The following is a 17,013-nucleotide window of genomic DNA, read 5'->3' as shown; positions in this document are numbered from 1 at the left end:
TCAAAATAAAACTAATTGATAATAGAAACATTTCAATATTAGTAATTTAAGCAACATATGTAGTAGAATAGGAAGGCATCATCACGGGACAAACTGCAAGCGACAGCTCTACCATATGATAGCTTATATTTGAAATTTCAAAAAAAGAATTTTCCTATTAAGTCACTCTGTTTAATGATGAACACTTTTCAAATGTGACGAACGCCCACTTTTCAATGACACAGCAAACTAGTCTTCTAAAATCTATTTTATTTATTTATGTGGAAATAAATGAAGGGAGAACATGAAATACAATTTATCTTGGGCAGACTTGCAAGATAAATTTTAGAAAGGTATAATAATTTTTTTTACACATTAACAGATCTTTTAAAAACATAATTGACAGTCTTAACAGCAAATATACTATTTAATACTCCAGCTTAAAAAAATAAATTATAATTTACCAAATACAAAGTTTTAAAGTTATGCAACAAAATGCAAATGGTTGTGTCAATTCATTCAGGAAAGTAAAATTCTTAGATTTTGTATACAAAAAATATTACAATGTATCTGTATTTTTAATTATTCTATTATAAAATCAAAAAGTGGTTAACATTTCTCAAAACAATTCTGTGGTTATGATTGTCCAATTTGATTTGGAGACAAAACTTATACTTAGTTTGAGGACAAAAATCCCAAATGTTTATTCAATGTAAGATTTAAAAGGTCTGATATAAAATACAAAATTGTATTTTCTCACTGAACACATGCCAATATAAATATTCTAGGATCTCTTAGTTTAAAAAATACTACCGAGAGTCCTCCAGTTGCAAATGTAATGGACCCTGCCAATTCCATTCATAGCCTGAGGATGGAATGAATCACGTAAAATGAATGCAATCACTCCCTGCTTTTGACCATGTATTCACTAATCAAATGTGCAGGTCGTTAAGTGCACATGAGGTATTTCAGGGTGAGGAAGACTATGGGGGACCTAGTAATGGAACAGCCATCTGCTTCAGACCACCCAAGGCCACCTCTGACCACTGAGATATCTCATGCTCCCACCCCTGGGGTTCCCACAATTGTTCCCCCGCATCCTGCCATGCCAGATCACCTACCTTGTGAAGATCTAGTGGCCTATCTCCTCTCCAGCCTCTCTGCCTCAGTTTCTTTGCCTGCTTGTGGTTTCAGTGCAAAAAGCATTTGCAAGCTGATGGGAGACTTGAAGCAATGCAATTTTCCAGCCCCAAAGTCTTGTCGGCTTGCAAATGCTTTTCACACCGAGACTGGAAACTTCTGAGGGCCATGATCTTGTGCAAGATCACAGCCCCCAGAAACTTCCAATTTTGGCACAAAAAGTGTTTGCAAGCCATTGGGAGGCTTGAAGCAATGTGATTTTGCTGCTTGCAAACGTTCGACTGGATCTGGTGCAGGCCTCGGTTCGCTGAGAACCGAGGCTTAAGGTACTGTAGTGCAATATCTTGCACTACTGATCTTGCATAATCTTGCACTACTTTAGGCCTCTTTTCTCTATGAGTAGAGTGGCTTGCTAGATCGTCGCAATCCGGCTAATGTTGCAGAGCCTCTAAAGTCGTTCATAAGTGTGAATGACTGCTGTGGTGCTGCAACATTTGTAACTTCAGGACTATGTCATAAGTACTTGGGAAGTGGGGTTATGTCATTACTTTGAATGGTCTCTAAGTGAACTGTCTTAACTAGAGGATTACCTGTAGTTTATTAGCATTCTTAAGAACAATCTGTTGCTTTCCAGAATGTAATTAAGAGACTTCAAAACTCTACATTTTTTGCTTACATATGCCATGTTGAAATTAAATTTCGGGTGCTTGAATTCAGTTTTATGTAACTCAAGTGGACAAGATGCCCTGGCATTCATTATCCAAATGAATCAAGGAGACTGTCATGAGGATCTTATGAAGCAAGTTGAGGAATTCATAAAATCAGGCAGAGACATTTTCTGTCAACCTCAAGGACCTTGACTTTGGATAGCATTTTAAATGCATCTATACCTAATCCATTATTTCCAAATAGGCAATTTTAGCATTAAAAGAGGTTTTTTGAATTAGGTAAATTCAAAGCTCCAATATGAATGTAGTTTTCTTATTGTGTTCATGTTCATGTTTTACAGATAGTCACCAACTTACACTCACAATTGAATCCAAAATTTCTGTTGCTAAGCAAGACAGTTGTTAAATTTTGCCCTGTTTTATAACCTTTCTTGTCACAGTTGTTAAGTGAATCTGGCTTCCCCATTGAATGTGCTTGTCAGAAAGCTGCAACAGGTGATCATATGACCCCAGGACACTGCAACCACCACATATAGATACTAATTGTCCAAATTTTGATCATGTAACCATGGGGATGCTGCAAATGGTCATAAGAGTGAAAAACAGGCATAACAGCATTTTTTCAATGCCATTGTAATTTTGGTTATTAAATGAATGGTTATACGTGGAGGATGACCTGCATGTGTCTAAAACTGCTTCTATAGAGCAAAATCAACCTTGAGTTATACTAAAAAGTATACCATAAATCATATATATAGCTGATAAAAATCTAGGAAGTCTTCCAATATACATACAAACAACAACTTCAGATCTGTGAACGGCACTTCTACGTTTGTTTTCCAGTAAGTGGTGGGAGACATAAAGGAAGACAAATTTATCTGTCATCCTCTTTGCCACCTATGTTTCATAATTTATGTGGAGATAATGTTGGAATAAGAAAACGTAGAATCTAATGATTCGTGTAAGCTTCAGCCCTAAATTTAAAGGCAATGATTGCATGGATGGAATCTACAAAATGCTAGATTCTATATTATATATAATAGTCTCACACTACAGCCAATGTTGCCAATACCAGATCAGCCTGATGAGATGGGATGCACCTTGCCAAAAACCTATGAGATTTAAGGAAGTCTCTCCCAACACACTTAAGGTATTTATTGTCCGATGCAGTTAGGCTCTGAGCAACTTATAGAATATGTATTAAAATACCATAATAATATCTAAACAATAAACAAATACTGTATGGTAAAACCAAACCAGCAGCTTTGGAATCAATCATCTCAAATGAAGAAGAGGCTTTATAACTTCTTGGAGGGTTGTAAGAATGAAGGCCATCCTAATCTTTGAAGGTAAAGTATTACATAGAGAAGACAAACCCTGACACTTTGTTCACTGAGACTCACAGATAAGTGTCCATCAGAATGCAGTCTTAGGTCTCTTCATCTGCTGATTTGGAAACTACTTTGTTGATAGCATTCTGAAGGAATAAATGAAATATCTCAGTCTCTGGATTGCAAAGACATAATAAAAAACTTGTGGTAGAACGAAAGTGAATTCTACTCCCTCTACTTAATTATATTCTTAATATTTTATTCATAACTATATTACAATCATGAGCAAAAAGTATTTGATTGAATTGCAAAGTCAGAAGGAGCAATAAACCATTGGTAGTTTTAATTCACCAGGTTTCAGTTGCTAAATATTTCAGCTAAAATATATAGAATCATATGGTAGAACCTTTATCTAAATTCTGATATTACATTACAGTGCTGGCATTATTTATGCATTTTTGTTAATTCGTTTACCATAAATATATATTATTTTAAAAGGTCCTAATGTTTTTGTATAAAGTGCTTTCATAAACTTTGTTGTTAGAAGCAAGTCTATGTCTTCTTGCTGTAATGCTGAATTACAAATAAACCCATGAAAATGTACTTGATGTATACGTTTTAAAAATTGTTTTAAAAGTAATTGATTTAATCTGGCATTTTAAAATAATTTGAACAACCTCAAGGGCATTTTATGACATAGTCAGCAAATATGCAGATTAAAATAAGGTTTACTTGCAACAACCAAAGAACTGCATTTGACTTATTTTTTATTTCATGTAAAAAAGAACTAGTTCTTATCTTAACATTAAGTTTTTTGTCACTCAGATAGGATTCATTCAGCCAACAAGATTCTAAAGTTCCCCAGCCCTCTTTCCCAAGAATTTGTGGGACTGTATTAGAAAGTAGTTTTACTAAATGGTGGAAATGCACAGAATATTGCTAATCAGCAAAATTTAATTCCTTTGATATTATTTTAAGATTGGGAGAACAGATCTCTATTTGAAACAGATACTTATTCTGACTATCGCTGTCAAGGTTCATTTAAAAACAGCATACATTTTGGGTGTTCAGTGCAAGATGTATGGAGTGAAAATAATGCAATTAAGAGCTTATATTCAGGAAAATATGCTTCTAGTAGTACACGATATGTATGTTATTAGAAGTGGAGAACTTTTTTCCTAAACAATAGATAATATAAGATATTAAAAAGTAAACTAAAATGGGATTCTATTGAAAATAGGAATTTTTAAGAGAAGTGAAGAAAATATTAGCAACTCAAGCCTATCATACATAAGTTTGATAAGGTTGAGCTTATCATCTGTATCAATGTTCTTTGATCTTCTATAAACCCATCATATGACCAAAGTGTCCCTGTAACGACAGATAAATTGTATTAATTGAAGCAAGGTTTGTTATACAGATAAGGTGTTCTATCACAATAAAGATACAGAAGAAATGTACTGCAGTAAGATTTGCAGTTTTGTCCAAGTTGGAAGGTTACAAACACTAAAAATTAATCATGTTATAGACAGCCAGACACTAATTAGAGGTAGACATGTTCATTCAGATAAAGGCTGAACCGACATCCAGCATGAATTGCTGAATAACCCAAGTTGGCTGGATTAATTTTTATCAATTGATATACAAAGCAAGTTAATAGCCAACAACGGTTGGTTCCATAAAATTCACTATGAAAACCAAATAGATCATATTAAATCTTAGCACAATGTGTGAACTCCAATGCAATTTCCAAAAATCCTATTTATTCTGAATGGAATCTGCACTATTTTTTTCTTTCTTTTAAAGAACATAATAATGGCTTTGGTAAACACACAATGTCCAGCTTTCTTTTAAAGAAATGAAAAGAAGCTAAACTCTATTTTCAATGCTGGTAACAAGAGTAGTACCTCTTTCAGTTACTATCTATGAAAACATGTTCCATGAAATTATATAATCCTTCTTTAAAGCTACAGTATTAAGCAAGGGGATACCACTTCAGCTTCTCAATGTTTCAAAAGTTAATGGTTAATAAACATTAAAAACACAATGCAGCCAACCTATCCTAAGATAAAAGACATATCTACTTTTAGTTAAAAAGCAATGCCTCCTTTTCAAGAAACCATTGTGGAATATATGAAGAAGAACCTACTTCAGATATTGCATAGAAACAAAATAAAACATTTCTTCATACTTAATTTTCCCATTGTTCAAAAATAACTCTGTTTTCATTGGCTTTCATAGTATAGGAATATGAATGGAGATTTCAACTCTAAGGCCTAGTGTATCTTAATGAAAACAAGTTAAAATCATAGTCTTATTTTCTTTGTTTTAATTGTTTTTTTTCTTATATTTCCTCTGACAAATTGTATTCAGTCTTTAAAAATGTTTTTAAAAATTTAGCTGGGAATAGGATTAAGAGGCTCACTAAAATATTTAGAAATTTACACTAAGAATTTTGGCTGGGAGGAATATCATCTTCCTTGGGTTGAAAGCAACTTTGTTTAACCTCAGAATCTAGTTGAATTATGGTAAATTACGTCTTACTTCGAACATATCGAAGAATAATATCTGTATTTCAGTTTTGTAGAAATACTTCTAAAATCTCTTTGTAAATCTCAAATGTCTCCAAACAGAAATAGGGTAATACATGCCTTAACTTGCATTGAGATTAATTTAGGTGACTGAATTCTGCTTTCTAGTGTGTTTGAAAAACGAGCCTGCACTCCCTATATTTTCAACCTAATGCAGGAAACATATTAGTTTGCACTCTGCTAGTATACCAAGAAAAAGCTAAATCAATCTGCTGCTTTTATTTACATGCTTTATCCCTGAGAAATGTAATTGCTGTTTTTTTTATTAACCTTATGTTTTATGGCTCTAATATTTAAGAACAAGCCTATCTTAAGTCACAGTAAGAGGGTTAATATACTTACAGATTCACCAGCAATACATCTTGGACATGGCTGGGCAGTAGCTTTGGCTTCATTATCCGTAAATATCTGATTAATAAGCACATATATACAGAATTCTCAAAACAACGTAATAATCACTATTTGACATCTTTGTTTTTAAAAAGTGATCCTAATAGCATAGATGCCAGCTTATAAAACATACCATATAACTTGGTTTCTCCTTCATAATCTGAGTACTGAACAATTCAGTGAGATCATTCTCCTTCAAATTCCACTTCACAGCCCAGTAATCCATAAAACAGTTGCTTAATGGGTGGCAGGGATTGATTGCCTGTGGAACAGTCTCCAAATTTTTGCACACTCGTTTCTGTGAAATGAAAAAGAAATTTAAGTCTGAGGGCTTTTCCCATGTGCTAGTTATACATGCATCTTGGCTAAAGTGGCTTGTTCTTGAGAAATAATGATTCTGTCTTTATTGCAACAACAAGTTATTTCATGACCATGATCATTGGATGGTCATTGTTCTTACTTGAGAAATGACACATCTCGCTATTATAAGATGCAAAATATTTATGTATTAAAATACAAAAAATAAACATATTGTCAGGCATGAAATATAACATTATTTTCAATTAAACTAATTTATTGATCATATCTATGCACAGGAACCTAGTCAATTAGCAGCACTATTTTGATGCTGAATAAGAGTTAAGTGAATTTAAAAGGGGTTGGACTTAAGACTGCTTGTGGGAATGTAGAGACTCTAGGCTAATTCCTCTTTTGATTCACCGCCTTCCTCCAGGCTCTACACTCCTACTCTTACACATATTATTCCTAACAAGGAAGCAAGATTTTTCCCTAAACAATTACCTATGATTTTGAAGAAGGGGCATTTCATAAATTTAAAAGATGCTGTGAAAATGATGAAATAGATGAGAGATATAGACGTTCAAAATTTAGAAATGTTCATAAATATACTGATCTGGGGCTTCTTATCTAGAATTCCAACCCTTTTGGTAATACCCAACAATATATCCCCTTTCTTTTGTATGAACATCTCTAACCTTCTTAATCTAGTTTTGTTCTCCCCTCTTTCTTTCTCTATCCTTTCCTCCTTCATTCTGAATCTATTAGAAAGGGAAAGAATATATATATATATATATATATATATATATATATATATATATATATATATATATATATATATATATATATATATATATATATATATATATAAACTTGTGCAATTTGGGGTTTGGGAGTGATGTTTTGGTAGGGCTAAAAAATAAAATAAAAAGAGTGGCAAATTTCCAGTGGCAAACATATGTCTCTGAACAATGAGATAAACATTATAGCTGAATTGGTAGCTAGATACTGAATCTGACCACTGAAATCTCTTCCAAAAAAGGAAAAATTGAGATCACCCATATGTACTCTGGGCACTTGCTATTTCTGAATAGATGGCAGCAACTGATATTCCTGTGGTTGATTGTGTGCCAAACAGCTGGGAGTTGAGAGATTTCATCAAGCTCTGAAGTATAATGTAGTCTTTAAGGATTTTACATTGAATGGATCCTCATTTCTTAGTAACTATTGGAATTAATTTTTCATTGTTTTTTTAAATATTGAGAAACCTTGGAACAGCAAGTTTTACAGTATTCACTGGGTGAATTCCTTCAATCCACAGTGATAAATAAATAAATAAATAAGAAAGAAGAAAGAAAGAAAGAAAGAAAGAAAGAAAGAAAGAAAGAAAGAAAGAAAGAAAGAAAGAAAGAAAGAAAGAAAGAAAGAAAGACTATTTGTGGGAAATAAAGATTACTATTTCAGAGAATCACAAGGAATATAAATTTGGTTTCTTTGATGAAGGATAAAATAAATGGGTTGCTATCTCTTAAAACATTAAAGGACTTTTGGCTGATCAGGATTGAACAAAAAGGTTTTAAGGATCTGTTTTTAGGTAAGAGATATTAATATATCTTGCATTTTAAATCTATTTGATTAACATTAATCTAGTTATCTTTTTTCTGATAAACCCTGATGGATTTTGATTAATTATGATTGAATGATGAGGTTTTGGTGATTTCTTTGCAGGTAAGGAAGCTATAGAAAGAAAAGAAAGGATGATAAAGTTTTTTTTAAAATTAAGTTTAAAATAGATATTTTGTTATTTATGGTAACCCTTAATGGACTTTTTGCTGATTAGAGCTGAATGTTGAGTTTCTAAAGTTGTTTCTAAATAAGGAGATGAGATATGGAATGAAGAGATACTTTTTTGTTATTAAAGAGAAGGTTATGAGTTATTTTAAAAACACCATACTTGTGACAAGTGGGAAGTTATTTCTTCATTTTTTCTCTTTTCTGTTCTCTATTATACTTTTCTTTTTCTACTAGTTTTTACCTGTATAAGTGTACAATCGCTAATTAAATTAATATAAAAGAATGATAAGTGTATGATTTGTTTTATAAACAGGCTTCCTTCATATATGCAGTTAACTTTAGTCAGTAGATATTAATTCAATACACAGACACATTCTAATCGTGCTTATTTTTTGAGTATGATTATGCCAGATATATATGCTCACACGTATATACACATATACAAATAATAAGCATACATCTGGCTGAGGGATATTCAGAAAGATTTCAGATGCATTTTCCAGTCTAAGATTGGCAAGATGGAGAAATTGGGGTTTGCAAATCATTATTATTTGATTTGTTGACACCTTTATTTCCATTTCTAGAAGGAATTATCTTAGATTCAGGGGTGTTTGCTCTTTGGATAACTATATTGTAGGTAGCAGGTATTTAGAGAGGAACAGAAAATATGAAGAAAAACATTACATTGTATAATGGATTTTGGTATCAAAATGATGTATTCTAATTTCTGCAGTTTTCTATTTTACAATAATATGGAGAAATGTGATACAGTAGGAACCCGTTGGCATGAATCACAAAGTCCACAAAGTTCCATCCATGGTAACATCTGAACTGAATCTTTATACACCTTTATAATAAATTGTTTGAATAGGATGCAAGAGAAAAAAAGTTCTCCCTCTCTACTTTCATCAAGTATTCCTGTATCTTCTTTGTATCTTTTGAAAATGGCTTCATGGTTCCTGTCACAGGTTGACTGGACACTGGAACAGAAGTACTTTATATTGCGAAGAATACACCTTTATAGAAATCAAGTTTTAAAAAATCTGAATATAAACAAAAATGAAATGAAATAGAATCCTGTTAGGTTAAAACAAAGTGGATGAGCACAAGAAGAATATCCAAGGGAAAAAGGCTGAAGCATGACTACTGTTGAAAATGAATCAGCATGCATCTAGAGGAAGTGAATCAGAAACAAAATATGTATTATAGTAAGAGTGTACAAAATGTAATAATAAAAATCTGAGAAGACTCTCTGAAGACAAGCTGCCTTCCATTGGGAAAACATCCATCTCCTTTGTTCTTGGAGAATTTGTCCTTTATTAAAAGCTATAGCAGGCAAGTACAAGCAGCATAACTAGCAAGATGCATGAAAGGATAGATAAAAGAGAAAACTGATTTACTGCTATGCATTAGAAGAAATTTTCTCTTATCAAAAATAAAACCAGGCTATTGCTTTGGGTCTAAAGCACTTATGATCAGACAGGAATTTAGCATACAGAGTAGCTGGTTATGAATGCTACACTAATGCAAGCAGAACCTGTAGAGGTTTCTATTGAGACTCCCAAGTTATTCTGATATTTGAAGGCATCAGAAACATCTTGAGGAACTGAAAAAAAAAGAGACCTGTATAGAATTCTGATTGTGGAGATGGCATTAATAACTCATACCTAGCATGTCCGTGGCAAGGCCCAATGGGTCAGAGACCTATAGAGACCTTCACACTGAATTTCATAAAAATGATGCATAAATGTGGCAACCTCATTCTTCCACAGTCGAAAAGTCCAAATATATTAGAAAGGATTCTGCTATCGAGCAAAGTTTAGGTTAAAATGATTATAATAGCATCTCTTATGATTATTAATGGTATGTGTGTTTTGTGCGTGTGCATTCACACATGCTGCATATATTCTGAACAGGAAATTGATTTTTTGCTTTACTGTATGTAATTGGTAGATGAATAAAACTTGGAAATTGCACGGATTCTTCATGAAGTTTATGACAGTTGCATTGTCCCAGGGTCATATGATCACCATTTGTTTATAACCATGATGGCGAACCTATGGCACGTGTGCCACAAGTGGCACACAGAACCATTTGTGCCAGCATGCGAGCTGCAGGCAAAATTACCTCACTGCGCATGCGCGAGCCTCACAGCTGATTTTTGGCCAGTTTGAGGCCTTTTTCGGCCTCCCAGAGGCTTGAGGAAGGCTTCTGCAGGTTTTGCAGGCCAAAAACCAGGCCCGTTTCATCACTTCCTGTTTTTCCGGAAATATTGGAAGTGACGAAACGGGCCTAGTTTTCGACCTGCAAAGCCTGCAGAAGCCTTCCTCAAGCCTCTGGGAAGCCGAAAAAGGCCTCAACCCAGCCAAAAATCAGCTGCAAGGCGCTGTGCAGGTAAGGGGATGGCAGAGATTGCACACACATGTGTAGGGGGCATGGGGGGGCATGCATTGCCTTCTGGGTGCTGGCACGCAAGCACAAGCCTGCAAGCGGGCACACAGGTTTTGCCACAGGAATCCAAAACGGTTAGCCACCACTGGTTTATAAAGTTCCCAACTGGCTTCTGACAAGCAAAGTCAGAGGAAGAAGCCAGGCTTGCTCAACAACTGCATGATTTATTTAACCATTGCAGTGATTCATTTAACAACTGTGGCAAAAAAAGGGCACTGAGATTCAATAATAGGTACTGGTAGCTTAGAATATATCAGTCATGTATCCTTCTTTAAACTCCAGGAAATGTTCTATATTGTTGCATACAATGGAGCATATGCTGAAGTTCAATACTCGGTTATTCATAACTGCTGACAGACATTCTCTGACAGACAAGATATTCTTGTTATTTGTGGAAACCTTGAAAAAAAACACCCTATTTTCTTTGACCTTAGCGTGATATCGTTTGCAATACGGTTGGAATCGAGAGAAGGCTAGGCTAGGTAACTTATGCTTGTTGACTGGTATGGCTGCATGTTCATTTGGCTGGGAGCTCTTCCTTAGCTAAGTATATCAGTGGGATAAAAATTAAAGGAGACGCCAATTACCATCTCTGATCTCAAAAGCTGCAGATAAGACCAATCACCCCTTAAGGGGTGATATTAAAACTCACTCTACTGAATATAAAGCATTAAAGTAGATGGCCTTTAGACAGACATGGAAAATGAGGATGGCATTAGCTTGCATTATTCTGATCAACCGCGCCAACAAATCCAATCCTCCGTAGAAATGCTATTAGTGTCAGCCCTCTTTCCCCCCTCCTCCCTCTCCAAAAAAAAAAAGGGAGAGGAGGGAAAAGGCTTTGTGTAAAGTCCCTGAAGGAAAAGAAGCAACTAATGTCATTAATGTGTTAACAGCCTCTGGTCACTTAACAGAGTAGTTTTAATAGGCTCTAGAGGGGAAACATGTCCAGCCCTTTTCAGCCAAAGGGTAGGTTAGAGCTGTGTGTGGGTTTTGAAGATAGTGGGTTAAGTTCCTGGGGGATTTGCCTGCCTTGTTATATATTTGCAAATGTACTTTTAATAAAGCAAATGATGGCTAACTACAATTAAGTACCAAAGGTGGCTCTTTTAACAAGCACATGCCATTGCACTGATAGGTTTAATTACATTATAAAGCTCACTGGAAAACACTTCAGGAAAAAGATATAGGGGCATCACCGTTTGCAACATTAGCATATAACAAGTCACCAGTGATTTCACTTTCCTGTCATAAGTTTGCTCTTGCATTTGAATTCTGAATTACATTTCAAGTCTCTTAAAAATAGATTTTCCCATAACACGCCCCCCCCCCCCACCGGTTACAAATCTGTTTAAGGGAGCTTTCCCCCACCTCCTACAATAAAAGTACTGTGAAATCGCCAAAGGTCTGGGCTCAGCACTGTTTAATTATTAACACTAGAGGGCTAAAAGAAAAGGTAATATCGAACAATTGAATTCTTAGAAATTTTATTTCAGGTAGGTGTTTTGTTTCCAAAAGAAAAACATGATGGCCAACTGCTGTGACTTTTAAGGGATGACATTTAGAATAGTTCTCATTGTACTATAGGTGTCTCCTTAGCTATGAGGAAAAACACACTGACATAAGAAAGAACGCAATGAATATTACTACCAAGGAGTGTAGTACTCTAGCTCCTCAGGATTCTAAATACCTTTATAGATTCTGCTGTCTGTCTTCTCCTCCTGTAATAGCATGTAGGCGTGTCCTTGGGAGATAGAAGGAAGATCCACAGACAAGGAAACAGCCTGGTAAGAGGCGGTTCAGTCTGCAGGTAGGTGATAAGTATGAGAAGCATTTATGAAGAGACCTTCCCTAGTTTCTTGGGAACCAAAAATAGAGGAGGGGAGAAATACTTTCAGTCTTGTAAGATTGATGGCAGCTCTGTCAGGTACTCCAGATAAGAATAACAGGAACAGAGTTGGAATGGATCGTGTAGATCTTCTACTAACCCCTTGCTCAAGCAGGAAACCCTATACTACTTCAGACAAATGGCTGGCCAGTCTCTTCTTAAAAGTCTCCATTTGAAACTAGAGGCAAGCTGTTCCACTGAGTAATTGTTCTAACTATCAGGGAGTTTCTCCTTAGTTCTAGGTTGCTTCTCTCCTTGATTAGTTTCCATCAATTGCTTCTTGTCCTGCCTTCTGGTGCTTTGGAAAAAAGCTTGACTCCCTCTTCTTTGTGGCAGCCCCTGAGATATTGAATCACTACTATCATGTCTACCGCTAGTCCTTCTTTTCATTAAACTAGACATATCCAATTCCTGCAACCATTCTTATGGTTTTAGACTCCAATCCCCTAATAATCTTTGTTGCTCTTCTCTGCATTCTTTCCAGAGTCTCAACATCTTTCTTATATTGTGGCAAAACTGGATGCAGTATTTCAAGGGTGGTCTTACCAAGGCATTATAAAGTGGTACTAACACTTCAAGTGATCTTGATTCTATCCTTCTGTTAATGAAGCCTAGGACTGGATTGGCTTTTTGGGCAGCTGTAGTACCCTACTGGCTCATATTTAACTGATTGTCCACTAGGCCTTCAAGATCCTTCTCACAGTTACTACTATAGAGCTTACCCAGATGAGCTAATCAAATTTTATTGTAAGGTTATATTATTGCCAACTTGTCAGACTGAATCTTGAATATTGTCAGACTGAAAGTAATTCTCCCTTTCTCTCTTTTCAGCATACAGAAATCCCTCCAGAAAATGCTTCTCCTGTTCTCCCCATCTGTGTACAGGTAGTCCTCGACTTACAACCACAATTGAACCCAACATTTATTTTGCTAAATGAGTCATTTGTTAAGTGAATTTTTGCCCCATTTTACGACCTTTCTTGCCACACTTATTAAATGAACTATTGTCGTTCTTTAGTAACACAGTTGTTAAGTGAATCCCCATTGACTTTGCTTGTCAGAAGGTCGCAAAAGGGGATCACTGCAACCATCATAAATATGAGTCAGTTGCCAAGCATCAGAATATTGATCACATGACCATGGGGATGCTGCAATAAGTGTGAAAAATGGTCCTGTCGCTTCTGCCAGTGCCATTGTAACTTTGGTCATTAAACGAACCGTTGTAAGTTGAGGACTACTTGTACTGACCTGCCTCTTATCAGAATGTTGCCTTTCTTTTGGGTCCTCCTCCTGTTTCCCAAGGTTATTCCCACCATTACATCTCCCCACTACCCTGTTCTCAGAATAAGAGAGGAAGGTGATTTTATAGTTTAGTGTTTCAAATTACAAACAAAAATCTTAGATGCCAGCTACCTGGATATTTTTCTAGCCCCAGGCAATATTTTTAAGTGCACACAATCTATCCTGCCTCTCCCCATCCTTTTAGCTTTCCACCTGATCCCAGTACTTCTGAACCAGCAAAGAGTTATGCCAGCAGCATCTGCGGTGTAAATTTATAACTGAGTGATGGTTTCTGACATTTATGTATATACAAGCTCCTACATCTTTCTCCATTCTCCCTTCCATGACAGCTCATGAAATTTCCTTGTCAGGATCTACTATTTTCTTGCAAGAGTGGCACAGCCTGATGGATGAGAGGACCCTTCAGGAAAGGAAGGTGATGTAGAATCATTTGAAGATTTTGAAGAAGCACTAAAAGTATCTGTCAGAGATACTTTAGATTTACAAATACTAGAACTGGTCCATGAGGCTGAAGTTTATGGCCCACACCTGAATTTTAAAACAATTGCTTTGGAATTCACAAGGGTCAGAAGAAAAAGCTTGGAGCAAAACTTAGAATATACTCTTACTGATCTTTGATGTGCAAACAGCAATTATTAGCTTTCATGATAAAAGTCTACGAAATGCTTTTTTTCAATTGCAATTTTAGTTCTCTCTCTCTCTCTCTCTCTCTCTCTCTCTCTCTCTCTCTCTCTCTCTAATATGGAATATTAGGAAATTTTTCGCTATGTCCAGATATGATGGGCTACAGTTCCCAATATTCTTTATCAGTTGGCTTGGAATTCTAGGAGGTATAGTCCAATGATCTAGAAAGCATGAAGGTCAAGTAGAGAAACCTTACTATATTAACAGTTTTAATTAAAGTCTGCATTTGCCTTACTGGTTGTGAAACCAGTATGTGAGGCAATTCTGGTTCCCATGGCTAACAATCACCACGATTTTGGCAGCCTGGATCTGGTAGCCTCACTCAAAATGCCAAACTGCATGTAGACCTCATGCTGAGCTACACTAGTTATTGTCAGGAAATTTGAGTAGCCCAAAATGCTTTGCTTTCTTTTCAATCAACAAGAAACCCAACACTGCTCTGACCCCCTTCCAGCAAAATAATACATTATTTTAATTAATATTTCCTGGTTTGCATTAGGCTACCAAAATTATCCAGCTAACCTCATCCTCTAGTCTGAGGATCAAAATGGGGATCAGAAGACCTCTGAAGAAACTCATTGCCACATCCTGCTACATTTGGGGGAACACATCTGGGCTCTCCCAACACCTCTTCCTCTCCCATGAATCTAAAGGAAAATCTCAAGAAAAAAGGGAGACAAGAAAGCAACCAGGACACTTTCTGTGTCCCCTAAACTCTTCCCAACTTCCCCGTTTCTCCTTAATCTCTTCAGAGTTCATTCACAATCGAAGGACAAAATCATACTTAAAACAGAACAAAAAACATAAAATTCTCCCCAGGAACAGCAACCCCACAAGAGCCCGTTATGAACCAACCTAGAAGTCTGCGAAAGAAAGAAAAAAAAGGCATAAAACATTCCAGCTGGTCAGACCTTGCAAGCCAGACACACTGTTACTTTGGATAAGACCAATTCAAGATACGACTTTATGCATTACGACTTTAAAAAGAAGTGCATAATGAAGAGGTGGAAGAGGAGGAAGAGAAGTTAACTTGCAAAGAACACCTTGTCACCCTTCAGACGTCCCACCGCAGCTACAGTAAAATTGTGGATTAAGGCGGAAGCGAGCGCCCATCCCACCCCATGAATTTTTATTTCCTCCTTCCCATCATATTCCTTTCCCCGCAGTTCTTTCCTCTTCGTCTCCCGGGGGAAGCGACAGGCTTTCGGCCAAATTTAGGAGGGCAACCCTTTAACGCGCAGCCCGCTTGCTTTCAGAACCACCGCTCACCCAGTGGTCAGCAAAAGAGCGAAGGCGCAGCCAAGTGAGGGCAAAGCGGCTGAAAAGACGGATCGCGGTAACGTCGGAGGGCCCGACAACGCATGCTCAGCGCCACTGCCACCCGCTTTCAGGGTCGGCCGTTCGGCCATCCGGCCTGGCAGCGGCGCTGGCTCGCGCAGTCCTAAAACGTCGGGCGGGTTGGCCTTACGCGCTCGGGCTGAGGGGCGCAGGATTCCTCCGGCCGGCCTCGCCGCCGCTCCTTCAGCAAGTTCATGGAGGCCCGGCCCAGGCAGTCCGTCCGTCCGTTTGTCCACCTCTGTCCGCGCTTAAGCTCGCTGGGCCGCTACTCAGGGGGCTTCGCGCCCGGCACTCCGCCCCCTCTTCACGATAGCCAATCCTCTTAATTGAGCCGCGGAAGGCAAAAAGGCTCCGTCGGCCGCGCTGTTTTTGCTTAGAGTGGCAAGGCCGACGGGCAGCCCAGGAGCTCTGCCGGGGACAGTTCCGTAACACCCAGAAGTATCGGGGCTAGAAGTCCCAAGACGCAACCGCCTCGGGGCGGAATGGGACAACTCGCCGCAACTAAGTCACCAGGGCCACTTCGTCTTGGTCAGTTCGCTGCGGCCAACTCAATGGCCAATTCGCCACAAGACAACTCGCAACAGGACAATTCAATTTAATTATTAAAAAAAAACATTTTGTCATTCACATGTCATTTCGTGCCTCCTTCATTACCCTTTCTTCATTACCCTTTTCTTTAGTGATTCTATTCCACCATTTCTTCCATAGAAGAGCGGTCCGATCTAAGTATTAGTATATAAAATCATACATTGCAATGTTCTACCTGTCAATGAATACTTAAGCTTCAACCATAACAACACAAGAGCAAACAATAGATACAAACTCAAGGTTAATCGCACCAAACTAGATTGCAGGAAATACGACTTCAGTAGCAGAGTGGTCAATGTCTGGAATACTCTACCTGACTCTGTGGTTTCTTCCCCAAACCCCAAAAACTTTAACCTTAGACTGTCTACTATTGACCTCACCCCTTTCCTAAGAGGTCTGTAGGGGACGTGAATAAGCGCACCAACGTGCCTACCATCCCTGTCCTATTGTTTCTTGTATTTTTCTTATATGTATCCATGTATTCATAACTATGTTTCTACTTATACCTATTATCTTGTAAGCAATTGACAAAAATAAATAAATAAATAAAACTCTTGTCCCACACCCAGTTG

At 37.1% G+C, this 17,013-nt stretch overlaps 1 protein-coding gene across 6 annotated transcripts; it reads right to left on the bottom strand.

Annotated features, from left to right (window-relative positions):
• Window positions 1–232: 232 nt before the first annotated feature.
• Window positions 233–16,250, bottom strand: C4H10orf143 (chromosome 4 C10orf143 homolog). Of its 6 annotated transcripts, none has more exons than XR_015749365.1 (5): window positions 15,984–16,244; window positions 6,233–6,397; window positions 6,052–6,117; window positions 4,409–4,489; window positions 233–3,264 (listed from the first exon to the last, which is right to left on the bottom strand). XR_015749365.1 is itself a non-coding variant. In XM_087964299.1 (4 exons), exons 1-4 carry the CDS (start codon window positions 16,047–16,049, stop codon window positions 3,217–3,219), a joined length of 345 nt encoding a protein of 114 aa, XP_087820425.1. In that variant the 5' UTR covers window positions 16,050–16,250; the 3' UTR covers window positions 233–3,216. The 6 variants fall into 6 exon arrangements, 4 of the variants coding, with proteins under 4 accessions (XP_087820425.1, XP_026526485.1, XP_087820423.1 ...); XR_015749364.1 differs by lacking the exon at window positions 15,984–16,244 and adding an exon at window positions 12,332–12,490; XM_087964299.1 differs by lacking the exon at window positions 4,409–4,489 and having other exon boundaries at window positions 15,984–16,250.
• Between the last annotated feature and the right edge of the window lie 763 nt (window positions 16,251–17,013).

Source organism: Notechis scutatus, chromosome 4 (genome assembly GCF_049901735.1).
Source record: "Notechis scutatus isolate UNSWTSFEM ecotype Mainland chromosome 4, rNotScu1.2, whole genome shotgun sequence".
Lineage (NCBI taxonomy): Eukaryota > Metazoa > Chordata > Lepidosauria > Squamata > Elapidae > Notechis > Notechis scutatus.
This window is presented reverse-complemented; position numbering and strand designations above follow the sequence as displayed.